The 26,142-nt window shown below is 49.7% G+C and overlaps 2 protein-coding genes across 2 annotated transcripts in view; one reads left to right on the top strand and one right to left on the bottom strand.

Annotated features, from left to right (window-relative positions):
• CCDC191 (coiled-coil domain containing 191) overlaps positions 1 to 16,290 on the top strand; it is a 120,771-nt gene extending 104,481 nt beyond the window's left edge. Inside the window, exons 12-17 of the mRNA XM_088450757.1 lie at positions 521 to 603; positions 753 to 854; positions 1,944 to 2,087; positions 10,151 to 10,303; positions 12,987 to 13,141; positions 15,956 to 16,290. Of these exons, the coding sequence (XP_088306883.1) occupies positions 521 to 603; positions 753 to 854; positions 1,944 to 2,087; positions 10,151 to 10,303; positions 12,987 to 13,141; positions 15,956 to 16,100 (782 nt within the window). The 3' untranslated portion in view covers positions 16,101 to 16,290. The remainder of the gene's footprint in view (positions 1 to 520; positions 604 to 752; positions 855 to 1,943; positions 2,088 to 10,150; positions 10,304 to 12,986; positions 13,142 to 15,955) is intronic.
• A 4,430-nt stretch (positions 16,291 to 20,720) lies between these two features.
• ZDHHC23 (zDHHC palmitoyltransferase 23) lies at positions 20,721 to 25,324 on the bottom strand. Its single transcript, XM_088450780.1, has 5 exons — positions 25,236 to 25,324; positions 23,823 to 24,076; positions 23,088 to 23,741; positions 22,782 to 22,949; positions 20,721 to 22,450 (listed from the first exon to the last, which is right to left on the bottom strand). Exons 2-5 carry the CDS (start codon positions 23,972 to 23,974, stop codon positions 22,183 to 22,185), a joined length of 1,242 nt encoding a protein of 413 aa, XP_088306906.1. The 5' UTR covers positions 23,975 to 24,076; positions 25,236 to 25,324; the 3' UTR covers positions 20,721 to 22,182.
• Positions 25,325 to 26,142: the final 818 nt, after the last annotated feature.

Genomic DNA, 26,142 nt, shown 5'->3' with positions numbered 1-26,142 from the left:
ACAGACAGTGATGCAGTTATTCAAGGTGAGGACAGGCAGTGATGTATTCAGGGTGAGAACAGACAGTGATGCAGTTATTCAGGGTGAGGACAGACAGTGATGCAGTTATTCAGGGTGAGGACAGGCAGTGATGTATTAAGGGTGAGAACAGACAGTGATGCAGTTATTCAGGGTGAGGACAGACAGTGATGCAGTTATTCAGGGTGAGGACAGGCAGCGATGTATTCAGGGTGAGGACAGGCAGCGATGTATTCAGGGTGAGGACAGGCAGCGATGTATTCAGGGTGAGGACAGGCAGCGATGTATTCAGGGTGAGGACAGGCAGCGATGTATTCAGGGTGAGGACAGGCAGCGATGTATTCAGGGTGAGGACAGGCAGGGATGTATTCAGGGTGAGAACAGACAGAGACACAGTCGTTCAGGGTGAGGATAGTCGGTGACACACGCATTCTGGTGTGAATACAGTATATTTGTGTTGCATAGTTTAAGAACACTGACACATTCATGTCTCCCGTCACAGCTATGGAGGAGAGGGCAGCACAACGAGCGGAAAGGAAGCGGTTACTGGAGGAGGCGAGAAGGAGACGAGAGGAAGAGAAATTGGTGAGGATAAGCCGCAGTTATATGGTATCACTCAGTGATTTGCCTGGAGCTTTTCCTCCTAGCAAATCTTAACCTTGCTAAATCCCCACCTGTGATTTGTCTCTGTAATAAAGTGGCTGCACTCACTGAGCCCTTGTTATCACTCACAGGCCCAGCTGAGGGCAGCAGAGAGGCAGAGGTTGGAGATGGAGGCAGCGGAGAAGGAAACTCAGCTGGAGAGGAAGAGAGGGGAGAAGCTGCTGCAGAGACAGGTAACAAAGTGATGATTAATGTGACCACGATCTTCACAGAGAGAGTCCGGAGCTATAATGGCATATTGTGCACAGAGCTTTAATGGACATGGCGGTAATTATGCTGATCAGTGTTACCCTGACCAGTAATGTAGCTGCCAGTATTTCCATTGGGGAAATCTAGGCCACTTAGGCCAAAACACAAACCACCATGATACTAGGTCTGAGAGCTTCCTCCCTCTCACAGACTTGTATCAAATATCCTGTTAAGAGATATCTTCCAGGATTGCTCAATGTGATTCCAAAACTAAAGCCATTCGTCCTGCCTGTAATTGGGGTTCCGGACTGTAGCTAGACAGTAATTAGATAGACAATGTCTAGATAGACACCAGATGTTAGACAGTCAGTAGGTCGACAGGGACAAAAGGTCGGCACTCTAAAGGTCGACATGTAAGAAGGTTGACAGGGGCAAAAGGTCAACGTGAAAATGATCGACACAAAGATGGCCGACACATGAAATTTTTTTCGTTTTTCTTAAGCTTAGGCACTTACTGGAGGGTTAGGCACTTACCCCCACAGTTAGGCACTTACCCAGATGGTTAAGGTTTAGGCACCTACCCCGACGGTTAGGCACCAAGGGGAGGGTTAGGGTGAAGACTAGGGCAAAAAAAAAAAAAAATGTGTTAACCATTTTCATGTCGACCTTTTGACCCGGTCGATCATTTGTACCTGTCAAACATCTTACATGTCAACCTTTAGTGTGTCGACCTTTTGACCATGTCGACCTATTGTCTGTCTAACATCTAGGGGTATATTTACTAAGGTGCGGGTTTTTAGAAGTGGAGATGTTGCCCAGAGCAACCAATTAGATTCTACTTAACATGTAACCAGCACCTTCTAGAAGATAATAGCTAGAATCTGATTGGTTGCTCTGGGTAACATCTCCACTTCTAAAAACTCTCACTTTAGTAAATTTACCCCCTAGTGTCTACCTAGACATTGTCTACCGCATTACTGTCTATCTCTTATACCACAGCCACTAATTAGTGGTGATTGATGTCGGGTGTCTCTAGCAGTTGTCACCTGTCTGTGTTTCCCTCTAACTCCCAGAAAGAGGAGGAGAAGCAGAGGAGGCTGCAGAGGGAGCGAGGCCTGAACGAGAAGGCCAGGCTGCACCAGGAGAAGAGGCTGCTGAAATTCTGGGGCCTCGGACCTTGGAAGAAGTTGGTGGCGCAGTCCAGGCATGACGTGGAGGTAAGAAAGCGGCTGGACGCTGTACACTGGTCCATGCAGCGTTTTATAATCAATGATACACTTAGTTCTGACATTAATCCCGGGATCTCTGTCACCCAAGGAATCGGATTTATATTGTTTCCGATTGAAGAGTAGAGGAAATATTTCATACTATACTTTTGTAGCAAAACTTCTTTTTAAAGTCATGTAGAATTTTTTACCTTCATACTTTATTTAGTACGGGGCTGAGTTACTCCTGCACCCAAGTTGTCATTGCTTGGAAATAAATGCGGGTCTCAGACTACATTCAATGCAGCCGCAACGCCCGCCCATCCCCTCCTCCCCGTCCATCCTATTGTGAGAGCAGCCATTATCACCACTATCTGCAAATCTGTACCAGCCCTATTCCTGGTGCTATAGATCTGTCTCACATCTCTGCAGACTCTGGGCCTGATTCAGACACCCGGTCACAAGCACTGAGCGCTCGCAACCGGGTCGATGGTGGCCCACAGCGCATGTGCACGACGGAGCCGGCACCGTCGTGCGCATGCGTGAGACCCGGCTAGCGACGGGCAATCCGTCGCTCCGGGTCTCGCACCAAAGGGGGCGAGCTGTCGATCTTGAGTGACAGCTCGCCCCGTTTGGTGGGCGGGCCGGGGGGGTGGCAGCCCAAACGGAGGCGTTCCTGAGGGAACGCTTGCCGTTTGGGGGTGGCCCCACTGACATCACGAGTGATGTCAGTGGAGAGATTCCGGCTCTGTTAGAGCCGAAAGCTCTCTGGGGCTTGCGATGAACGAGACCCTACCACAAGGGTCTCGTCGCAAGCCCGATGATCACGATGGTCTTGACCATCGCGACCATCATCATGGCCGCTCGCTATAGCTGTGGGCAGTCACCCACGGCTATGCGAGCGGCCAGGAGGCCGCTAGAAAAAAATCAAAAACGCCCTGATTCAGTGTGAGCGCTCCGTCAGAGCGTCCGGCTCTGAATCAGGCCCCCCCTCTCCTCTGAATGGCCCACAATTCTCTATATACCCCCTTGGAACACTTAGCCTGTGTGTGAACGTCCACTTGCCATCCAGTAACATGGGCACAAAATATATAGACATTGCGAATCCTACTCCTTGCTTTGAATACTGCAGGGATGGACATCGGGCAGGACATGCCAGCAGGGCATTAAGAGAGTGTACTGCAGAGATGAGCATTGGGCAGGAAATGCCAGCAGGGCATTAATAGAGAGTGTACTGCAGAGATGAGCATTGGGCAGGAAATGCCAGCAGGGCATTAATAGAGAGTGTACTAAATACTGCAGGGATGGGCATCAGGCAGGACATGCCAGCAGGGCATTAAAAGAGTGTACTGCAGAGATGAGCATTGGGCAGGAAATGCCAGCAGGGCATTAATAGAGAGTGTACTGAGTACTGCAGGAATGGGCATCGGGCAGGACATGCCAGCAGGGCATTAATAGAGAGTGTACTGAGCACTGCAGGGATGGGCATCGGGCAGGGAATGCCAGCAGGGCATTAATAGCGAGTGTACTGAGTACTGCGGGGATGGACATCGGGCAGGACATGCCAGCAGGGCATTATTGGAGAGTGTATTGAGTACTGCAGGGATGGGCATCGGGCAGGAAATGCCAGCAGGGCATTATTAGAGAGTGTACTGAGTACTGCAGGGATGGGCATCGGGCAGGAAATGCCAGCAGGGCATTAATAGAGAGTGTACTAAATACTGCAGGGATGGGCATCAGGCAGGACATGCCAGCAGGGCATTAAGAGAGTGTACTGCAGAGATGAGCATTGGGCAGGAAATGCCAGCAGGGCATTAATAGAGAGTGTACTGAGTACTGCAGGAATGGGCATCGGGCAGGACATGCCAGCAGGGCATTAATAGAGAGTGTACTGAGCACTGCAGGGATGGCATCGGGCAGGGAATGCCAGCAGGGCATTAATAGCGAGTGTACTGAGTACTGCGGGGATGGACATCGGGCAGGACATGCCAGCAGGGCATTATTGGAGAGTGTATTGAGTACTGCAGGGATGGGCATCGGGCAGGAAATTCCAGCAGGGCATTATTAGAGAGTGTACTGAGTACTGCAGGGATGGGCATCGGGCAGGAAATGCCAGCAGGGCATTAATAGAGAGTGTACTAAATACTGCAGGGATGGGCATCAGGCAGGACATGCCAGCAGGGCATTAAAAGAGTGTACTGCAGAGATGAGCATTGGGCAGGAAATGCCAGCAGTGCATTATTAGAGAGTGTACAGAGTACTGCAGGAATGGGCATCGGGCAGGACATGCCAGCAGGGCATTAATAGCGAGTGTACTGAGTACTGCGGGGATGGACATCGGGCAGGACATGCCAGCAGGGCATTATTGGAGAGTGTATTGAGTACTGCAGGGATGGGCATCGGGCAGGAAATGCCAGCAGGGCATTATTAGAGAGTGTACTGAGTACTGCAGGGATGGGCATCGGGCAGGAAATGCCAGCAGGGCATTAATAGAGAGTGTACTAAATACTGCAGGGATGGGCATCAGGCAGGACATGCCAGCAGGGCATTAATAGAGAGTGTACTGAGTACTGCAGGGACGGGCATCGGGCAGGGAATGCCAGCGGGGCATTAATAGTGAGTGTACTGAGTATTGCAGGGATGGGCATCGGGCAGGACATGCCAGCAGGGCATTATTAGAGAGTGTACTGAGTACTGCAGGGATGGGCATCGGGCAGGAAATGCCAGCAGGGCATTATTAGAGAGTGTACTGAGTACTGCAGGGATGGGCATCGGGCAGGAAATGCCAGTAGGGCATTAATAGAGGGTGTACTAAATACTGCAGGGATGGGCATCAGGCAGGACATGCCAGCAGGGAATTAATAGAGAGTGTACTGAGTACTGCTGGGACAGGCATCAGGCAGGGAATGCCAGCAGGGCATTAATAGTGAGTGTACTGAGTACTGCAGGGATGGGCATCGGGCAGGAAATGCCAGCAGGGCATTAATAAAGAGTGTACTGCAGGAATGGGCATATGGGCAGGACATTCCAGCAGGGCATTAATAGAGAGTGTACTGAGTACTGCAGGGATGGGCATTCGGCAGGAAATGCCAGCAGGGCGTTATTAGAATGTGTACTTAGTACTGCAGGGATGGACATCGGGCAGGACATGCCAGCAGGGCATTAATAGAGAGTGTACTAAATACTGCAGAGATGGGCATCGGGCAGGAAATGCCAGCATGGCATTAATAGAGAGTGTACTAAATACTGCAGAGATGGGCATCGGGCAGGAAATGCCAGCAGGGCATTATTAGAGAGTGTACTGAGTACTGCAGGGATGGGCATCGGGCAGGAAATGCCAGCAGGGCATTATTAGAGAGTGTACTGAGTACTGCAGGGATGGACATCGGGCAGGACATGCCAGCAGGGCATTATTAGAGAGTGTACTGAGTACTGCAGGGATGGGCATCGGGCAGGAAATGCCAGCAGGGCATTAATAGAGAGTGTCCTGAGTACTGCAGGGATGGACATCGGGCAGGACATGCCAGCAGGGCATTATTAGAGAGTGTACCGAGTACTGCAGGAATGGGCATCGGGTAGGAAATGCCAGCAGGCCATTAATAGAGAGTGTACTAAATACGGCAGAGATGGGCATCGGGCAGGACATGCCAGCAGGGCATTAATAGCGAGTGTACTGAGTACTGCAGGGATGGGCATCGGGCAGGAAATGCCAGCAGGGCATTATTAGAGAGTGTACTGAGTACTGCAGGGAGGGGCATCGGGCAGGGAATGCCAGCAGGGCATTAATAGTGAGTGTACTGAGTACTGCAGGGATGGGCATCGGGCAGGAAATGCCAGCAGGGCATTAATAAAGAGTGTACTGCAGGAATGGGCATATGGGCAGGACATGCCAGCAGGGCATTAATAGCGAGTGTACTGAGTAGTGCAGGAATGGGCATATGGGCAGGACATTCCAGCAGGGCATTATTAGAGAGTGTACTGAGTACTGGAGGGATGGACATCGGGCAGGACATGCCAGCAGGGCATTATTAGAGAGTGTACTAAATACTGCAGAGATGGGCATCGGGCAGGAAATGCCAGCAGGGCATTAATAAAGAGTGTACTGCAGGAATGGGCATATGGGCAGGACATTCCAGCAGGGCATTATTAGGGAGTGTACTGAGTACTGCAGGGATGGGCATTCGGCAGGAAATGCCAGCAGGGCATTATTAGAATGTGTACTGAGTACTGCAGGGATGGACATCGGGCAGGACATGCCAGCAGGGCATTAATAGAGAGTGTACTAAATACTGCAGAGATGGGCATCGGGCAGGAAATGCCAGCATGGCATTAATAGAGAGTGTACTAAATACTGCAGAGATGGGCATCGGGCAGGAAATGCCAGCAGGGCATTATTAGAGAGTGTACTGAGTACTGCAGGGATGGGCATCGGGCAGGAAATGCCAGCAGGGCATTATTAGAGAGTGTCCTGAGTACTGCAGGGATGGACATCGGGCAGGACATGCCAGCAGGGCATTATTAGAGAGTGTACCGAGTACTGCAGGAATGGGCATCGGGTAGGAAATGCCAGCAGGGCATTAATAGAGAGTGTACTAAATACTGCAGAGATGGGCATCGGGCAGGACATGCCAGCAGGGCATTAATAGCGAGTGTACTGAGTACTGCAGGGATGGGCATCGGGCAGGAAATGCCAGCAGGGCATTATTAGAGAGTGTACTAAATACTGCAGAGATGGGCATCGGGCAGGACATTCCAGCAGGGCATTATTAGAGAGTGTACTGAGTACTGCAGGGATGGACATCGGGCAGGACATGCCAGCAGGGCATTATTAGAGAGTGAACTAAATACTGCAGAGATGGGCATCGGGCAGGAAATGCCAGCAGGGCATTAATAGAGAGTGTCCTGAGTACTGCAGGGATGGGCATCGGACAGGACATGCCAGCAGGGCATTAATAGAGAGTGTACTAAATACTGCAGAGATGGGCATCAGGCAGGAAATGCCAGCAGGGCATTAATAGAGAGTGTACAGAGTACTGCAGGGATGGACATCGGGCAGGACATGCCAGCAGGGCATTAATAGAGAGTGTACTGAGCACTGCAGGGATGGGCATCGGGCAGGGAATGCCAGCAGGGCATTAATAGCGAGTGTACTGAGTACTGCGGGGATGGACATCGGGCAGGACATGCCAGCAGGGCATTATTGGAGAGTGTATTGAGTACTGCAGGGATGGGCATCGGGCAGGAAATGCCAGCAGGGCATTACTAGAGAGTGTACTGAGTACTGCAGGGATGGGCATCGGGCAGGAAATGCCAGCAGGGCATTAATAGAGAGTGTACTAAATACTGCAGGGATGGGCATCAGGCAGGACATGCCAGCAGGGCATTAAGAGAGTGTACTGCAGAGATGAGCATTGGGCAGGAAATGCCAGCAGTGCATTATTAGAGTGTGTACAGAGTACTGCAGGAATGGGCATCGGGCAGGACATGCCAGCAGGGCATTAATAGAGAGTGTACTGAGCACTGCAGGGATGGGCATCGGGCAGGGAATGCCAGCAGGGCATTAATAGCGAGTGTACTGAGTACTGCGGGGATGGACATCGGGCAGGACATGCCAGCAGGGCATTATTGGAGAGTGTATTGAGTACTGCAGGGATGGGCATCGGGCAGGAAATGCCAGCAGGGCATTATTAGAGAGTGTACTGAGTACTGCAGGGATGGGCATCGGGCAGGAAATGTCAGCAGGGCATTAATAGAGAGTGTACTAAATACTGCAGGGATGGGCATCAGGAAGGACATGCCAGCAGGGCATTAATAGAGAGTGTACTGAGTACTGCAGGGACGGGCATCGGCCAGGGAATGCCAGCGGGGCATTAATAGTGAGTGTACTGAGTACTGCAGGGATGGGCATCGGGCAGGAAATGCCAGCAGGGCATTATTAGAGAGTGTAATGAGTATTGCAGGGATGGACATCGTGCAGGACATGCCAGCAGGGCATTATTAGAGAGTGTACCGAGTACTGCAGGAATGGGCATCGGGTAGGAAATGCCAGCAGGGCATTATTAGAGAGTGTACTGAGTACTGCAGGGATGGGCATCGGGCAGGAAATGCCAGTAGGGCATTAATAGAGGGTGTACTAAATACTGCAGGGATGGGCATCAGGCAGGACATGCCAGCAGGGCATTAATAGAGAGTGTACTGAGTACTGCTGGGACGGGCATCAGGCAGGGAATGCCAGCAGGGCATTAACAGTGAGTGTACTGAGTACTGCAGGGATGGGCATCGGGCAGGAAATGCCAGCAGGGCATTAATAAAGAGTGTACTGCAGGAATGGGCATATGGGCAGGACATTCCAGCAGGGCATTAATAGAGAGTGTACTGAGTACTGCAGGGATGGGCATTCGGCAGGAAATGCCAGCAGGGCATTATTAGAATGTGTACTGAGTACTGCAGGGATGGAGATCGGGCAGGACATGCCAGCAGGGCATTAATAGAGAGTGTACTAAATACTGCAGAGATGGGCATCGGGCAGGAAATGCCAGCATGGCATTAATAGAGAGTGTACTAAATACTGCAGAGATGGGCATCGGGCAGGAAATGCCAGCAGGGCATTATTAGAGAGTGTACTGAGTACTGCAGGGATGGACATCGGGCAGGACATGCCAGCAGGGCATTATTAGAGAGTGTACTGAGTACTGCAGGGATGGGCATCGGGCAGGAAATGCCAGCAGGGCATTAATAGAGAGTGTCCTGAGTACTGCAGGGATGGACATCGTGCAGGACATGCCAGCAGGGCATTATTAGAGAGTGTACCGAGTACTGCAGGAATGGGCATCGGGTAGGAAATGCCAGCAGGGCATTATTAGAGAGTGTACTGAGTACTGCAGGGATGGACATCGGGCAGGACATGCCAGCAGGGCATTATTAGAGAGTGTACTGAGTACAGCAGGGATGGGCATCGGGCAGGAAATGCCAGCAGGGCATTAATAGAGAGTGTCCTGAGTACTGCAGGGATGGACATCGTGCAGGACATGCCAGCAGGGCATTATTAGAGAGTGTACCGAGTACTGCAGGAATGGGCAACGAGTAGGAAATGCCAGCAGGGCATTAATAGAGAGTGTACTAAATACTGCAGAGATGGGCATCGGGCAGGACATGCCAGCAGGGCATTAATAGCGAGTGTACTGAGTACTGCAGGGATGGGCATCTGGCAGGAAATGCCAGCAGGGCATTATTAGAGAGTGTACTGAGTACTGCAGGGAGGGGCATCGGGCAGGGAATGCCAGCAGGGCATTAATAGTGAGTGTACTGAGTACTGCAGGGATGGGCATCGGGCAGGAAATGCCAGCAGGGCATTAATAAAGAGTGTACTGCAGGAATGGGCATTTGGGCAGGACATTCCAGCAGGGCATTAATAGAGAGTGTACTAAATACTGCAGAGATGGGCATCGGGCAGGACATGCCAGCAGGGCATTAATAGCGAGTGTACTGAGTACTGCAGGGATGGGCGTCGGGCAGGAAATGCCAGCAGGGCATTATTAGAGAGTGTACTGAGTACTGCTGGGACGGGCATCGGGCAGGACATGCCAGCAGGGCATTAATAAAGAGTGTACTGAGTACTGCAGGAATGGGCATATGGGCAGGACATTCCAGTAGGGCATTAGAGAGTGTACTGAGTACTGCAGGGATGGACATCGGGCAGGACATGCCAGCAGGGCATTATTAGAGAGTGTACTAAATACTGCAAAGATGGGCATCGGGCAGGAAATGCCAGCAGGGCATTAATAGAGAGTGTACAGAGTACTGCAGGGATGGACATCGGGCAGGACATGCCAGCAGGGCATTAATAGAGAGTGTCCTGAGTACTGCAGGAATGGGCATCGGGTAGGAAATGCCAGCAGGGCATTAATAGAGTGTACTAAATACTGCAGAGATGGGCATCGGGCAGGACATGCCAGCAGGGCATTAATAGCGAGTGTACTGAGTACTGCAGGGATGGGCATCGGGCAGGACATGCCAGCAGGGCAGTATTAGAGAGTGTACTGAGTACTCATGGAAACTGTTTTCTCCGTCCTCAGCGAGCGGCGTCTCACCACCGTCATGCGCTCCTGAGGGGCAGCCTGTTGGGCTGGTTACATGCAGTCACAGAGATAGAGGCTGAGCGGAACCAGCGGGCAGAACAGCTGGCGACCACCTTACTCCTACGGAGGACTTTCCAGCAATGGATGAAGGTGAATCTAGCGTCTGTCGCATATGCAGTGTCCCCACTGGCGATACACGAATAACCTCCGAGTTCCTCCGTCCTGTAGATGTACAATGGATGTTCCACATCATTTTATTTAATTTCCTCTCCATACATGTTCAACAGTCTGTCCACACACTGCAAAGTCCATCACCTTAGCACCCTGTATGTCCCCCTTGTGTTACAGTACTCCTTTGCCTTAGCACCCTGTATGTCCCCTTTGTGTTACAGTACTCCTCCATCTTAGCGCCCTGTATGTCCCCCTTATGTTACAGTATAAGGACTATCTATCTGTCCACACACTGCACAGTCCATCACCTTAGCACCCTGTATGTCCCCCTTGTGTTACAGTACAAGGACTATCTCTCTGTCCACACACTGCACAGTCCATCACCTTAGCACCCTGTATGTCCCCCTTGTTACAGTACTCCTTCACCTTAGCACCCTGTATGTCCCCCTTGTGTTACAGTACTCCTCCGTCTTAGCATCCCGTATGTCCCGCTTGTGTTACAGGACTCCTCCGTCTTAGCACCCCGTATGTCCCCCTTGTTTCAGTACTCCTCCGTCTTAGCACCCCGTATGTCCCCCTTGTGTTACAGTACTCCTTCACCTTAGCACCCCGTATGTCCCCATTGTGTTACAGTACAAGGACTCTCTCTCTGTCCACACACTGCACAGTCCATCACCTTAGCACCCTGTATGTTCCCCTTGTGTTACAGTACTCCTTCACCTTAGCACCCTGTATGTCCCCCTTCTGTTACAGTACAAGAACTATCTCTGTCCACACATTGCACAGTCCATCACCTCCTTAGCCCCCTGTATGTCCCCCTTGTGTTACAGTACTCCTTCGCCTTAGCACCCCGTATGTCCCCCTTGTGTTACAGTACTCCTCTGTCTTATCACCCTGTATGCCCCCCTTGTGTTACAGTACTCCTCCATCTTAGCACCCCGTATGTCCCCATTGTGTTACAGTACTCCTCCGTCTTAGCACGCCATATGTCTCCCTTGTGTTACAGTACTCCTTCACCTTAGCGCCCTGTATGTCCCCCTTGTGTTGCAGTACAAGGACTATCTGTCTGTCCACACACTGCACAGTCCATCGCCTTAGCACCCTGTATGTCTCCCTTGTTACAGTACTGCTTCACCTTAACACCCTGTATGTCCCCCTTGTGTTACAGTACAAGGACTATCTCTCTGTCCACACACTGCACAGTCCATCACCTTAGCACCCTGTATGTCTGCCTTGTGTTACAGTACTCCTTCACCTTAGCACCCTGTATGTCCCCCTTGTGCTACAGTACTCCTCCGTCTTAGCACCCTGTATGCCCCCCTTGTTACAGTACTCCTCCGTCTTAGCACCCCGTATGTCCCCCTTGTGTTACAGCACTCCTCCATCTTAGCACCCCGTAAGTCCCCCTTGTGTTACAGTACTCCTCCGTCTTAGCACGCCGTATGTCCCCCTTGTGTTACAGTACTCCTCCGTCTTAGCACGCCGTATGTCCCCCTTGTGTTACAGTACTCCTCCGTCTTAGCACCCCGTAAGTCCCCCTTGTGTTACAGTACTCCTCCGTCTTAGCACCCCGTATGTCCCCCTTGTGTTACAGTACTCCTTCACCTTAGCACCCCGTATGTCCCCCTTGTGTTACAGTACAAGAACTATCTCTCTGTCCACACACTGCACAGTCCATCACCATAGCACCCTGTATGTCCCTTGTGTTACAATACTCCTTCACCTTAGCACCCTGTATGTCCCCCTTGTGTTACAGTACTCCTTCACCTTAGCGCCCTGTATGTCCCCCTTGTGTTACAGTACTGCTTCACCTTAGCGCCCTGTATGTCCCCCTTGTGTTACAGTACTGCTTCACCTTAGTGCCCGTATGTCCCACTTGTGTTACAGTACTCCTCCGTCTTAGCGCCCTATATGCCCCCCTTGTTACAGTACTCCTCCGTCTTAGCACGCCGTATGTCCCCCTTGTGTTACAGTACTCCTCCGTCTTAGCACCCCGTAAGTCCCCCTTGTGTTACAGTACTCCTCCGTCTTAGCACCCCGTATGTCCCCCTTGTGTTACAGTACTCCTTCACCTTAGCACCCCGTATGTCCCCCTTGTGTTACAGTACAAGGACTATCTCTCTGTCCACACACTGCACAGTCCATCACCATAGCACCCTGTATGTCCCCCTTGTGTTACAGTACTCCTTTGCCTTAGCACCCCGTATTTCCCCCTTGTGTTACAGTACTGCTTCACCTTAGCACCCTGTATGTCCCCCTTGTGTTACAGTACTCCTCCGTCTTAGCACCCTGTATGTCCCCCTTGTGTTACAGTACTCCTCCGTCTTAGCACCCTGTATGTCCCCCTTGTGTTACAGTACTCCTCCGTCTTAGCACCCTGTATGTCCCCCTTGTGTTACAGTACTGCTTCACCTTAGTGCCCGTATGTCCCACTTGTGTTACAGTACTCCTCCGTCTTAGCGCCCTATATGCCCCCCTTGTTACAGTACTCCTCCGTCTTAGCACGACGTATGTCCCCCTTGTGTTACAGTACTCCTCCGTCTTAGCACCCTGTATGTCCCCCTTGTGTTACAGTACTCCTCCGTCTTAGCACCCTGTATGTCCCCCTTGTGTTACAGTACTCCTCCGTCTTAGCACCCTGTATGTTCTCCTTGTGTTACAGTACAAGGACTATCTGTCTGTCCAGGAGGAGAGAGCGCACCGTCGCTATAAGGGCAATCTTCGGAGAAAGACCTTCACCGCCTGGCTGGATCTGGTACACGAGGAAAAGCTGGCAATGTGGGAAAAGCAGAGGCTTGCCGCAGAACATAACCAGAGGTTGGCACATATGGGGTTAATAGTACATTTTCTGTGTAACTGTGGCTGGGTCTGGGGTGTAATATATACAGTACATGGCAGATAACTATAGGATATCACTGACAGGAGAAGTGAATAACATTGATTATATTGTTACAATGGCACCTGTCGGGGGGGTGGGATATATTAGGCAGTAAGTGATGATTCAGTTCTTGTAGCTGATGTATTGGAAGCAGGTAATATGGGTCAGTGTAAGGATCGGTGGCTGGACAAGGGGTCTGCAGAGCGGCAGATCTTGTATGGTGTTCCCGATATACAGTGCTTAGTAGCTACCAAAAGTGATCCAAGGAAGGACAACCGGTGGACCTGAGACATGGGCAGCAAAGACTAGCCCGCCTGGTCCTATCCCACAGAAGAGCCGCTGTAGCACAAATTGCAGAGAAAGTTATTGCTGGCTATGATAGAAAGGTGTCAGAACACACACAGAGCATCGCAGCTTGCTGCGTATAGGGCTGCATCGCCACAGACCGGTCAGAGCGCCAAAGCTGACCCCCGCCCACCGCTGAAAGCTCCTACAATGGGCACATCAGCATTAGAACTGGACTATGGAGCAAGAATGTGGCCTGGTCTCTGTTGAATCACGTTTTCTCTTACATCACGTGGACGGTTGGGTCCGTGTGCGTCATTTACCTGGGGGAGAGACGGCACCAGGATGCACGATGGGAAGAAGGCAAGCCGGCAGAGATAGGGTGGTGCTCTGGCCAATGTTCTGCTGATAAACCTTGGGTCCTGGCATTCAGGTGTTACTATGACACGTACCACCTACCTAACCATTGTTGCAGACCAAGGACACTCCTTCATAGCAGCGGTATGCCCTGATGTCGATGATCTCCCAGCAGGATAATGTCACATTGCGAACGTTGCTCAGGAATGGTTTGAGGAACATGACAAAGAGTTCAAGGTGGTGACTTGGCCTCCAATCCCCCAGATCTCATTCTGATCGAGCATCTGTGGGATGAGCTGGAAAACTAGTCCGAGGCATAGCGGCCCCATATCACACCTTACAGGACTCATGGCTCTGTAACACTACTGTGCAATTAACTTATTTCCGCTATGTCCGGTTATTTCTGGGATTTTTTTGTGCTTAAATGTTTATTAGATTTTGTAACATAGGTAACGGGACGTTCCCAGCCAGGGACAGAAATGAGAGCTGAATGAGGGAGAGGGCCACCACGGATATATTCCTTCTGCGCGGAGGTCAGGAAGCCCCAGCATTATAACGTGCATGACATGTAAATTCACCTGTACACAGGCTGAGGTAACATACATGAGGATAACACCTATCACATCGCCAGGAACTAGTGACACCAGCGAGGCATGCTATACAATACACAAGGAACACAGACGGGGGGCGGACTGTGATCAACCTTTTGCCACAACACAATATCCGGAAATGTGGTTCAATAATGATCATTATTACAGTGTCTGCCGCAGCTCAGTACTTATCAGTGTCTATGCACCTTGTAAATGATTTATTACATTCCATAACCAGTTGTATGTATGGTGATTTTTTTGTGTCCTTTTTGACACTGCAACGTACAGTATGACAGGAGCCTCAGAACATTACTCTGTGCTGCTGGGGACCCTGCTCCTCCCACTATATAACTCTCAGTCTGTGACTTCCTGCTGCCCCCATTACCCTCCTCACATCATGTCACTGCCCCTGTCACATGCAGCCCTGTCCTCACGTCACTCATCTCCTGATATACTCTGTGCTGCTGGGGACCCTGCTCCTCCCACTATATAACTCTCAGTCTGTGACTTCCTGCTGCCCCCATTACCCTCCTCACATCATGTCACTGCCCCTGTCACATGCAGCCCTGTCCTCACGTCACTCATCTCCTGATATACTCTGTGCTGCTGGGGCTCTGTTCTCAAACAGTTCCACAGGTGGACAGATCATTGTCTCTCACATGATTGTTATATTCTGAAATACTCTGTGTTACTGTGGGCACTTTATGTGTTGTAGCCACATACATCTATCCTATAATAGCCCCGTTTCACTACTTTTTCTTAAAATATATGTCTAAAGGGCTGTACACACTGGACGATAAAAGTGAACAACATGAATTATAACGATATCATTCAACGTTATATCGTCCAGTGTGTATGCACTGAACGATCAACGATGCGTGCTCCCGCGGGACAATAACGATATCCCCCGTTGGCTGAACATGCAGCTCAATCTGGGGATATCGTTAATGATGCCATGCTGCCGAATGTAGCATGGTGCCGCTCCCCCCACCTCCGCCGCTGTGGCCAACATCGGGAAGTGTGTGTATACTGATGTCGGCAACCCCGCTGGGACTGCCAATATATCTCAGCGCACACATCGTCTAGTGTGTATGAGCCTTTAGGCCTAGCCCAGATTTATCAATGAATGATACTCTTATCACTCGTTTCAAATCTTAAACGGTGCTCCAACCAATCAGCTCCTTACTGTCATTTTTCAAGCACATGAGAGGAGCTGATTGGTTGGAGCAGAATTTAAGATTAGTAACGAGTGGTAAGAATAAAATCTGGGCCTTGATCTATTATAGGACCCCTGAGTACTTAGTACTCTATTATCACATTAAGATGCAAAATTCAGGGAAAGGTACCGGAATCGCTACCCATGGCGGAGTCTCTCACCGTGTGGCGCAGAAAGGACAGGAGTATGAGGACACAGCTGTACATAGACACTGCTACAGGCTGTACGCAGAGACGCGCAGTAACGCCATCTTATATTGTCACTGGCTAAATATCATTTGTTATATTCCTGTCATTGTCTTCCAGGCGAATCCTCATGACTGCGCTCAGGACATGGAGGCACTTACCGAAATTTATGAGAGAACAGAGGTTAAAGGAGGAGAGACGCCAGATGCTCCGACAGAGAGTGGCGCAAATTCTCCCCGACTTCCAGCTGGGACCTGAGAGCTGACGCTCGGGGAGGGGGATCAGTGACACCCACAGGTGCTGACTCCGGGCCCACTGCCTGTACGGCCCTGATGGTCTCTAACATAACACACCCCGGGGGAGCAACACTGACTGTCACCCTGTACACGCGGAGACCATGATAACGCCTTAGCGCTGCAGCTGGGTTGGGAAATAAAGTTCAGTTTTACTATTTATCTGATTAGAAAAACATTTGTCTTTATTATAGTCACTATTGTCTTCCTGGTAATCCCCCTGTTCTGTATATTACAAAGGAACGAGCCAGGTACAGTAATTCTCGTGTGTCGTAGGGTCTCAGCGTGTTGGGTCCAGAGAGTGAGAATTGTCGCAGTTTGCGCTCTGCGACGGGCGTCCGTGCTGTGTAACAGTCTGCGACGGGCGTCCGTGCTGTGTAACAGTCTGCGACGGGCGTCCGTGCTGTGTAACAGTCTGCGACGGGCGTCCGTGCTGTGTAACAGTCTGCGACGGGCGTCCGTGCTGTGTAACAGTCTGCGACGGGCGTCCGTGCTGTGTAACAGTCTGCGACGGGCGTCCGTGCTGTGTAACAGTCTGCGACGGGCGTCCGTGCTGTGTAACAGTCTGCGACGGGCGTCCGTGCTGTGTAACAGTCTGCGACGGGCGTCCGTGCTGTGTAACAGTCTGCGACGGGCGTCCGTGCTGTGTAACAGTCTGCGACGGGCGTCCGTGCTGTGTAACAGTCTGCGACGGGCGTCCGTGCTGTGTAACAGTCTGCGACGGGCGTCCGTGCTGTGTAACAGTCTGCGACGGGCGTCCGTGCTGTGTAACAGTCTGCGACGGGCGTCCGTGCTGTGTAACAGTCTGCGACGGGCGTCCGTGCTGTGTAACAGTCTGCGACGGGCGTCCGTGCTGTGTAACAGTCTGCGACGGGCGTCCGTGCTGTGTAACAGTCTGTGGTGGATCCTGCCTGAGCCTATAACTGGCAATCAGATAAGCCCCCTAAGCTCAGTCACCCCTATAATAACAGTCACAGATAGTGTATGGTGTGCCAGTCTCTGCTTCCTTTTGTGTTAGTGAATTTGCCACCATACCCCACGTAGTCTGGATTCCACAGCTTTACCATAAAGAATCCTTCCTGTACGGACGATGAGTCTGTTTCTTACATCGATAACTGATGACCTTTCACCCTCTGTGTCAGATTTGCTACAATAACTAGAGATGTGCGGGTTCAGATTTACTCGGTTCTTTATGCCAAAATTATCACAAGTTCGGATTTATTTTATTGGCTATCCGAAACACGATAGCCAATAAAATGCCGTTTTTGCGAGCCGAGTAAAACCGAACCCGCACATCTCTAACAATAACACTGGGTACACAATAGACAATTGGAAAACATATTGTCCCCATCAGTGAGTGTGTACCCGCGGGATGTAGTCTGGAAGCCGATGGTCTAAATGCCGACAGCCGGCGTCCAGACTCTCTAATCCTGGCATGGTGCTAATGACAGGCGTCGAAAACTCGACGCCTGTCATTAACCATACGCTGGAAGACTGACGCCCGGCCTACCGAACGAAGGTAAGTCGGGCGCGGACAGCCATGGCGGGGGGGCTTAGGTTTAGGGCTCCCGGGGGGACTTAGGGTTAGGCACTCCCCGGGAGGTTAGGTTTAGGCTAGGGGAAGGGGGGGTTTGGGTTAGGCAAGCCCCCCCCCCCCCCCCCCCCCCCCCCGCCCGGAGCACTGGTGCTATTGCTGTTTATACAGAGGCTGTAATGTGATTAGTAACAGCAGCAAGTCATGCATACAAGGTCAGTGATATAAAGCATTGCCAGATCAGCACACAATATTTCAAATAATGAAGCATCAGCCAGACATAGGAGAGGATCCACAGTTTAATCAGTTTGGGAAAGACACTGACTGTGACACTTATCACTGTACCTGTTATACCAGCATCACCTGGGAACCTGCTCCCACAACCTTACAGACAGGTACAGTGATAAGTGTCACAGTCAGTGTTATACCAGCATCACCTGGGAACCTGCTCCCACAATCTTACACACAGCGGATGGGGTTTTGTAGACTGACACAATCGCAAGATCATATTAAATATAAACTGTATAATGGCCGTGTCTGTAGTCCCTGCTAAATACTGGTTCCGCCTATAATATGGCTGCCTCCATTCTGGTGCTTAGGATGAATAAGTGCTGATGATAATATATATATGATGCCAGCACTAGATGTGCCTGAGGACACTAAAGAACAGTTCCTTCATTTCTCCACACACTGTGTACAGAGTAACAATACATGGCTTACATAGTTACATATACACAATACTGCTAGCCGACACTTGTCTATTACTAAATACAGTAAAGGATGTTATCCCAATGAACGGAATACACAGTACGGGGTGTCAGTAATCCTCATTCACTGCACTGAGCACAGCAAACACTATCATGGTAGATTCTGTATCACCTGCGCGGTGTAAGAGCCTGAACACCGGGACTGTCGGCTACGGAGCGTATCCAGCCATAGATTACACCGGAGAACGCGGCAGCTGCTGATACAGTAACCGGAGCTCATTGCTTCCTGCACACATTTTATATTTATATATTTGTTCTATTTAATTTGCATACAACCCCACCACTGTTAATAACATTGTTTGAAAGTCACGATCGGGAGACATCAGCCACAAATAAGATCCACGTTGTTGTAGATGAAATAGCGACTTCATAGTAACAGTCACAGTCATACAGGTAAATGTATAAGGATAATGCAATGATCATGGGGGAAGATTTCCCCCCTAGGCACACTGGATTTTCTGTTACAGGCTATGTTAGGTATAAATCACTTCTCAGTCTATTTTTATGTAACGTATACTTCTATTTAGGGATGGCCATCAATGGTTAACCACAGATAGTAGATGATTTTTCCATCGATGGCAGAAGTTCAATAAAGCAAGGATGACCATCGGTGGGTGAAACCATTGATTATTAAACTAGTGAAATTGACGTTTAAGGGGTCTGCACGTATGGGGGATTGCAGGTGCTCGCTTCAGGTGGGTTTTTCAAGATTTCTAACTCTTCACTTTAGCGACTAGAAATTATGCTAACACCCATTTTCAAGTACCCCAAATATGACAGGACTACTAATTTTCACCCCAAAAAAATAGCAAAATGCTTTTCTTCACCACTTGTGCAACCAAAGAGCTAATTAGAAGCAATTGACAGCACTTAAGTACCCCAAATAGCTTCAGTAGGGCTAATCGGGGACTTCTATATTGATCCCCATTGTTAGTGCATCTTTTGGGGGGTGTTGGGCTGATTTCCCCATTTTTGACAGCACTTTCCACCTGTGTAAGTTTCACCAGTTTGCGTTTTCGTGGGTTTTGGAATTTAATATGGCGATTAGCGGGGGGTGCGCACAAAAAAAAAAGTTTTCGCAACCAAAACACACGATGTAGGCGAAAAGTCCGGCATGCAAAAAAGTATCGCGGGTGCGAAACTAATTGAATACGGGCCTGAGTGTGAGTTGGGACAGTGTAATATCTACAGCAGCGTTCATGCCTTTCCCCTCCTTACATACTGATATCACGGATTAGATCATTGAGTGTCAAATAACGTTTTAGAACTTGTACCCCAAACCAGGATATGACGTACTGTATGTCTGAAAGGTGCGAGCCGGGTTGATAGGGTTGCAGACCTGGGACTGCTTGCTAGCAGGGTTTTTCCCCGGTCAATGACCCGGCTCAAGTGTGAGTGGTGTGACCCAGGTCTTGATGACTCGGGTCACGCCTAAAACAAATTGATTGGCCGGGGACAATGGCGCTTAGAGATGAGATCATCTCCAAGTGCCCACGCAATGACGGAAGTGAAGGGTGATGACCCAGGAATAACCCGGGTCGTAGTGTGAAAGGGGTAGGCTGGCTTCTACCTGTGCCCTGGGTCCAAGCTGGGTTGAAGCCGGGGTTTTATGTCTGAAAGTGGTATTGGGGAGTTTTGATGCCAGAACTCGGTAGTTCTAAACTTGTTCTCCATTTAACCCATTTATTACCCAGGTTACTGCCTGGTCACAGGACACGGCGTCACCAAAGTTTGTACAGGAGATAAGTTCCCGTCTGGTGTGAAATATAGTGAGAATGACATGTACAAGAGGCACGTTCTGTCCTTTGGAGAAGTGCACTATACCGGGGGGCTCCCAAACCCCATTACAGTCCCCACATTAGAAGGCTATCCATGCTTGAGCACAGGTGACTTAATTAGTACCTCAATCAATTTGATTTAACCATCTAAACTCAAGCATGGATATCCTTAAAACCTGGACTGTAATGGCGGAGTTTAGGAACTATTTAGAAGCTGAGGGTATTGGAAGTCTCCTGAATGACTTCCAATGTCCCTATGTTCTACAGCACAGGACACATCAGCCCATATACTACACATCACATTGATTGGCCAATTTCTGTCCAATTACATACCACCTTCCAAATCTGCCGCCCAATCACTGTCCTCTATCGTCATCGTGCTTTTCATCTGGAGGTCGGAGACACTGATTAACCTGCTGGAGGATCCTGCTGCCGGTCTCTCTCAGTGGGGTGATAACAGAGAACAGGCGCTCGTACTTCACTGAACATGACGTAAATAGAAGCTCAGTCATCTCATTGTGGGAACGTACATTTATATATGTGTGAATATTACAAGTTGCCTTCACTAATCATTTAAAGGTATAGTTTAAGTTAGCGTTCTCTGGTGCAAACAAGGTTTAACCTTCTCCTAAAATATAAAGTGCAGAACACTGCAGAGCTTTGACAGGGACTGCAGTGAAACGGAATAGGAAAGACTTATTACAGGTCAGTTGAAGCCTCCAGCTAACAAGTAGAAAGGTTATAAAATTAAATAATTATGCACTATTTTTTTCCTTGCTAAAAGGCAGCAGATAATTATCTTTGAATAATCATTATAGTTAAGAGATATATACACTGTACTGTATTATGTCCATCCTGATCCTGTAATGATCCTGCATCTGTGATCTTGTCTGGAAACAGATGGGACAGACATACCGTTGGGGACTGAGGTTTCAGCCCAGCGGCAGGTGGCAAGAGCTGGCACTCTGCAAACCTCGGGGTCCAGGGGTGGTGACCCATAATGTTTAAGGGGGAGTAGGTTACATTAAGGAATGATCATTATTATATTGTTAAGACACTATTAGATGTGGCAGTGCTATGCTAATTATCTTATTCTGATCACTCTACATCAGAGGTGGCCAAACTCGGTCCTCAAGAGCTACCAACAGTTCACATTTTCCAGGTCACCCAGCAGGTGCACAGGTGTATTCATTACTCACTGACACATTTTGAAAGACCCACAGGTGGAGCTAATTATTTCACTTGTGATTCCGAGAGGAGACCTGGTAAACGTGAACTGTTGGAAGCTCTCGAGGACAGAGTTTGGCCACCCCTGCTCTACATCATACACATTACATAGAAGCTACTGTACAGGGGTTGGATTGATGCTACTAATAAGTTAAAGGTGAGGGGAACTGGAGTTATATTATGTGAGAACTGTATAGAAGTTGAGGGCTTTCCCCGTTTATAATGACCAAGGTGAGCTCTATAGAAATAATTGGAAGCTGGAACACTTGAAGCTGGATACACACGTAAAGATTATCTGTCCACCCAGCCAACTAGCTGATTGGTGAGAATGAAAATCTGGTAACGTATGGGAGTAACTGATGATCAGCAATTTGCTTCTAAATGCCAGAAAACAGCCGAAAATGGTGGTCAGAAAAGTTTGTTAAATGTTTGATCTAAACAATTTGTTCAAACAACAGTTTTTGTCCATTTTCCGGCGTTTGGGAGCAAATTGCTGATTGTCATTTATTTTCATACCTTACCAGGTTTTCATTCCAACCAATCAGCTAGTCGGATGGTTGGACAGAAAATATTTACGTGTGTATGCACCTTTAAGAGATCTCTGTTCCTGAGCTTCAGGGAAATGTTTCCTTGTGATGTCTGCAATTAATAAGACAATTAAGTGTTACTCTAGAACGTGCAGCGATTCCACAGAGCTGAGGTCCTGGGTGAGAGAGCAGTAAGGCACTGAAGGGGTCGGGAGGGGTGTTCACACGATGTCCGAGAGTTTGTGTTCCGCACTCTGACTGTCCAGGAACAGGAAATGAAGCCAGTTCTGGAGAAGGCCCTGGTTAAAGGTCCCCGTGTCCACAGCCAGGCCACCAAGGATCCAGCGGCCAGTCTTCTCCCGCAGGGCGATACGAGCCTCCCGCTCTGTGACATTGTAGCTGATGTTCAGGAGCTGTGTGAGCAGGACATAGCCCATCCCGGCCGTGACGATGGCGCAGTACCACACGCAGGTGAAGGCAAACGATGTGCTGAGCAATTGGACAGGTGAGCATTAGTCTCCTCGGGAGCAGTTTACCTACACACCTGGACTAAAAACCTAACATCTATTCTACAGCTAGAAATAGAACATTCACGACGTAAGGTCATCACATGTGAACAAAAACTAGTCTCCTACCATCACTGCGGTGCACCTGGAGCTCTTACCCACTCAGCAAATGTGTTAAACTATTTACCTGCCTTGCACACACACTTTCCTCCTCCCCCCCCCCCCCCAGCACTGTTCCCCCCTATTATTGGTAATTATGTGACACCTGTGCCCTAACATGTGACCCGCCACCTTGTATCTAAACACCTCATTACCTGTAGTTGGCGTAGACTCCTGGGCAGTAGAACAAGGCACTGAGGATATTTTGGCCCCGACAGATGGCGCTAAGTGTCAGTATTATTCCGTATATGGATGTGAATAGGAAGACCATGAGCAGCAGGATGAAGAACTTGTGGTTCTGAGCTCCGATGCAATTGTTAATCCTACAAAACCCAATGCAACAATTAACCTCATTATGGCAGTAACAATACGTCCAGGTAAGTTGTCATTATGTAATCTGTGTCTCCCAACACAGACCCATCTCCACCCCAGCAGTGGCTCGTCCTGCTGCCGTCACTTACCACACACAGTGATGGTCCAGCCGCTGGACACAGTTACCGCAGATTCTGCAATGGCCGCTTCGTGGGAGTCTCACCAGACGGCACGCCTTGCACCCGTTTTTCTCGGCGAGGAGGTAATCCTTCTCCCCCTGGACTCCAGGAGACTCCTTGTCCTGATTCGGCCATGCATTATTCCCAAAATCGCCACATGTGCCCCCCGACTTAACCCGGGGGTAATTTGTGCTTTTTTTGAGGTAGCCGGGATCCTTCTTCGCCTTGACCAAAAAAATAAGTGTCAGCAGTAGGCCAAAGGTGACGGTGGTCAAATGCCCCCATCCTATGTGACCGTTCAGGAAGACCTCCCGTACAAAGTTATAGTACATGTAGCCCAGGGAGAAGAGGGCGAGGCTGAGGAAGAGGAGGGTCTTTCCCTTGCGCCTGTGCGTCAATCTATAATACCAGATGACCAGCAGCGGCAGGGAGCTCAGAGTGACCATGGTGAGGAGCACGTGGTAGGACGCGAGGTAGAGAGAGACCGGCAGCAGGATCAGTGGTGGCAAAATGCTGACATCTAGCTTCCTGGCACCGCGTATCCACGGCACGCGGCAGCGGTCTGAAGCAGTTTCCATAACCCTCGCCAAGACCTCCGGCTGCAGCGATTTACAGGTGATCCACCTGGGCAAAGACGACAAGACTGGCTATAACACAAATCCGCAGCGCGGCACCCGTCATTCATAAGATGAAGCTTCCACTCACCTGTCGCAGGCTTCATCCACGTCCTCACAATCACACAAGCAGGCTGCCAGGTGACTCCTCTCCCCATTCTGGTTTATGTATTCGCAGCAGCAGAGGCCATCGTCATCTTCACCCCGACCCCTGGGAGTCCTCTTCTTCCTCACGCCGTTCATATTTACATCCTTCACTATAGCGGCCAGGTACCAAGGAGTCTACAGGTCACACGGCAGTCTCCGGACATACACATCATGACGTAGCTCCTTCCCAGGTGATCACTGCAAAGACAACGACCAGTGAGAACCCGCAGCTGCAGCGGTCACTGGCACACAAGAGAGGCGGCCATTTTGTGGGCTGTACTCAGAAGATGGCAGCCCATAGGATTCCTGGGAAGCTGTGACATCACTTTGTGGCCACGATGTCATTAGGCACAGGCTACTTTCTCTTAAATACTGGTTTAGACCACAATGGCGGCCTCGTAAACTTATCTGACAATACACCCCGTTATTTTCTTACATGTACCCCATGACCTAGGAGAGGGCTCCCCTCACATATTAGTCACCACACCCAACACATTTTACACACTGGCTTTATAAATAACTACTGCAGCACATACATGAAGGGGACAAGGTCACGTCAGAGCGTTGCAGCGCGGGGAGCACGGAGCGAGGGATAGCAAGTCTCATCCCGAGGACGAGCTAATTATAGATGAAATATTTTTATGATGCCTCGGCCATAGATTACCCTAACATGTATGGCTGGGAGGGAGGGGCAGGCGGGGGGGGGGGGGGGTTTGAGGACGGGGACTGAAGTGTGTTTATTGTTAGAGTCATATATAGTTTTGCATTAGACAATGATTTGCTAGTATGTGACTGCAGCCATTCTTTATGTAAAGTCCCGACCGCTGGGATCTCATCTACATCCCACCACATTCATATATACAATATACACTACACCACAGGTTCCCAAACGCGGTCCTCAAGGCTCCCCAACAGTTTGGTGTTAGAGATATCCCTGGTATAGAACAGGTGGTTAAATCAGATTGACTGAGGTATTAATTAAGTCACCTGTGCTATACCAGGGATATCTCTAACACCTGAACTGTTGGGGAGCCTTGAGGACCGCGTTTGGGAACCTCTGCCTTACATACTGCACACACACACATTCAAACACATACAGTACAAAAGACACACAGAGAAAATACAATGCACATACAGAACTATACATTACAAATACATAGAACATATAAAGCACATGTCACATGCAGTACAATACACACATGTACAATACACACCCATACATAGAACATACAATACAAACACACAGAACATACAGTACACACACAGAACATACAGTACACACACAGTACTACGATACATATGATTGGTCAATATAAGTGTGTGAGAGAAGCGGTCCCTGAGCCCCCTGTACTTGTACCTGTCCCGGCTGCTGCTGCGCTCGGTGTCTCTGGCTCCCGGGTCTGGTCTCTCTGTGACTGTTGTGTCCTCGCTTCCTGCTCCGCCTCCAGCCCCGCCCATATACAATGACGTCGATGTTTTAACCCTCTGCTGCCCGGTCAGTGGGTGGCTAGCGCACAGTGCTGAGTAGTATACCTTCTCCTCCCTATTATATCACTCCCAGTGCTGAGTAAACCTTCTCCCTATTATATCACTCCCAGTGCTGAGTATACTCTCTCCTCCCTATTATATCACTCCCAGTGCTGAGTATACCCTCCCCACTATTATATCACTCCCAGTGCTGAGTATACCCTCCCCACTATTATATCACTCCCAGTGCTGAGTATACCCTCTCCTCCCTATTATATCACTCCCAGTGCTGAGTATACTCTCACCCACCTATTATATTACTCCCAGTGCTGAGTATGCTCTCACCCACCTATTATATCACTCCCAGTGCTGAGTATCCCCTCCCCACTATTATATCACTCCCAGTGCTGAGTATACTCTCTCCCACCTATTATATAACTCCCAGTGCTGAGTATACCTTCTCCTCCCTATTATATCACTCCCAGTGCTGAGTATACTCTCTCCTCCCTATTATATCACTCCCAGTGCTGAGTATACCCTCCCCACTATTATATCACTCCCAGTGCTGAGTATACCCTCCCCACTATTATATCACTCCCAGTGCTGAGTATACCCTCTCCCCACTATTATATCACTCCCAGTGCTGAGTATACTCTCACCCACCTATTATATCACTCCCAGTGCTGAGTATACCCTCTCCTCCCTATTATATCACTCCCAGTGCTGAGTATACTCTCACCCACCTATTATATTACTCCCAGTGCTGAGTATGCTCTCACCCACCTATTATATCACTC

Source organism: Taudactylus pleione, unplaced genomic scaffold (assembly GCF_031769625.1).
Source record: "Taudactylus pleione unplaced genomic scaffold, aTauple2 ptg000523l, whole genome shotgun sequence".
Lineage (NCBI taxonomy): Eukaryota > Metazoa > Chordata > Amphibia > Anura > Myobatrachidae > Taudactylus > Taudactylus pleione.
Note: the sequence above shows the minus strand (reverse complement) of the source record. Positions and strands in the feature narration are given on the sequence as shown.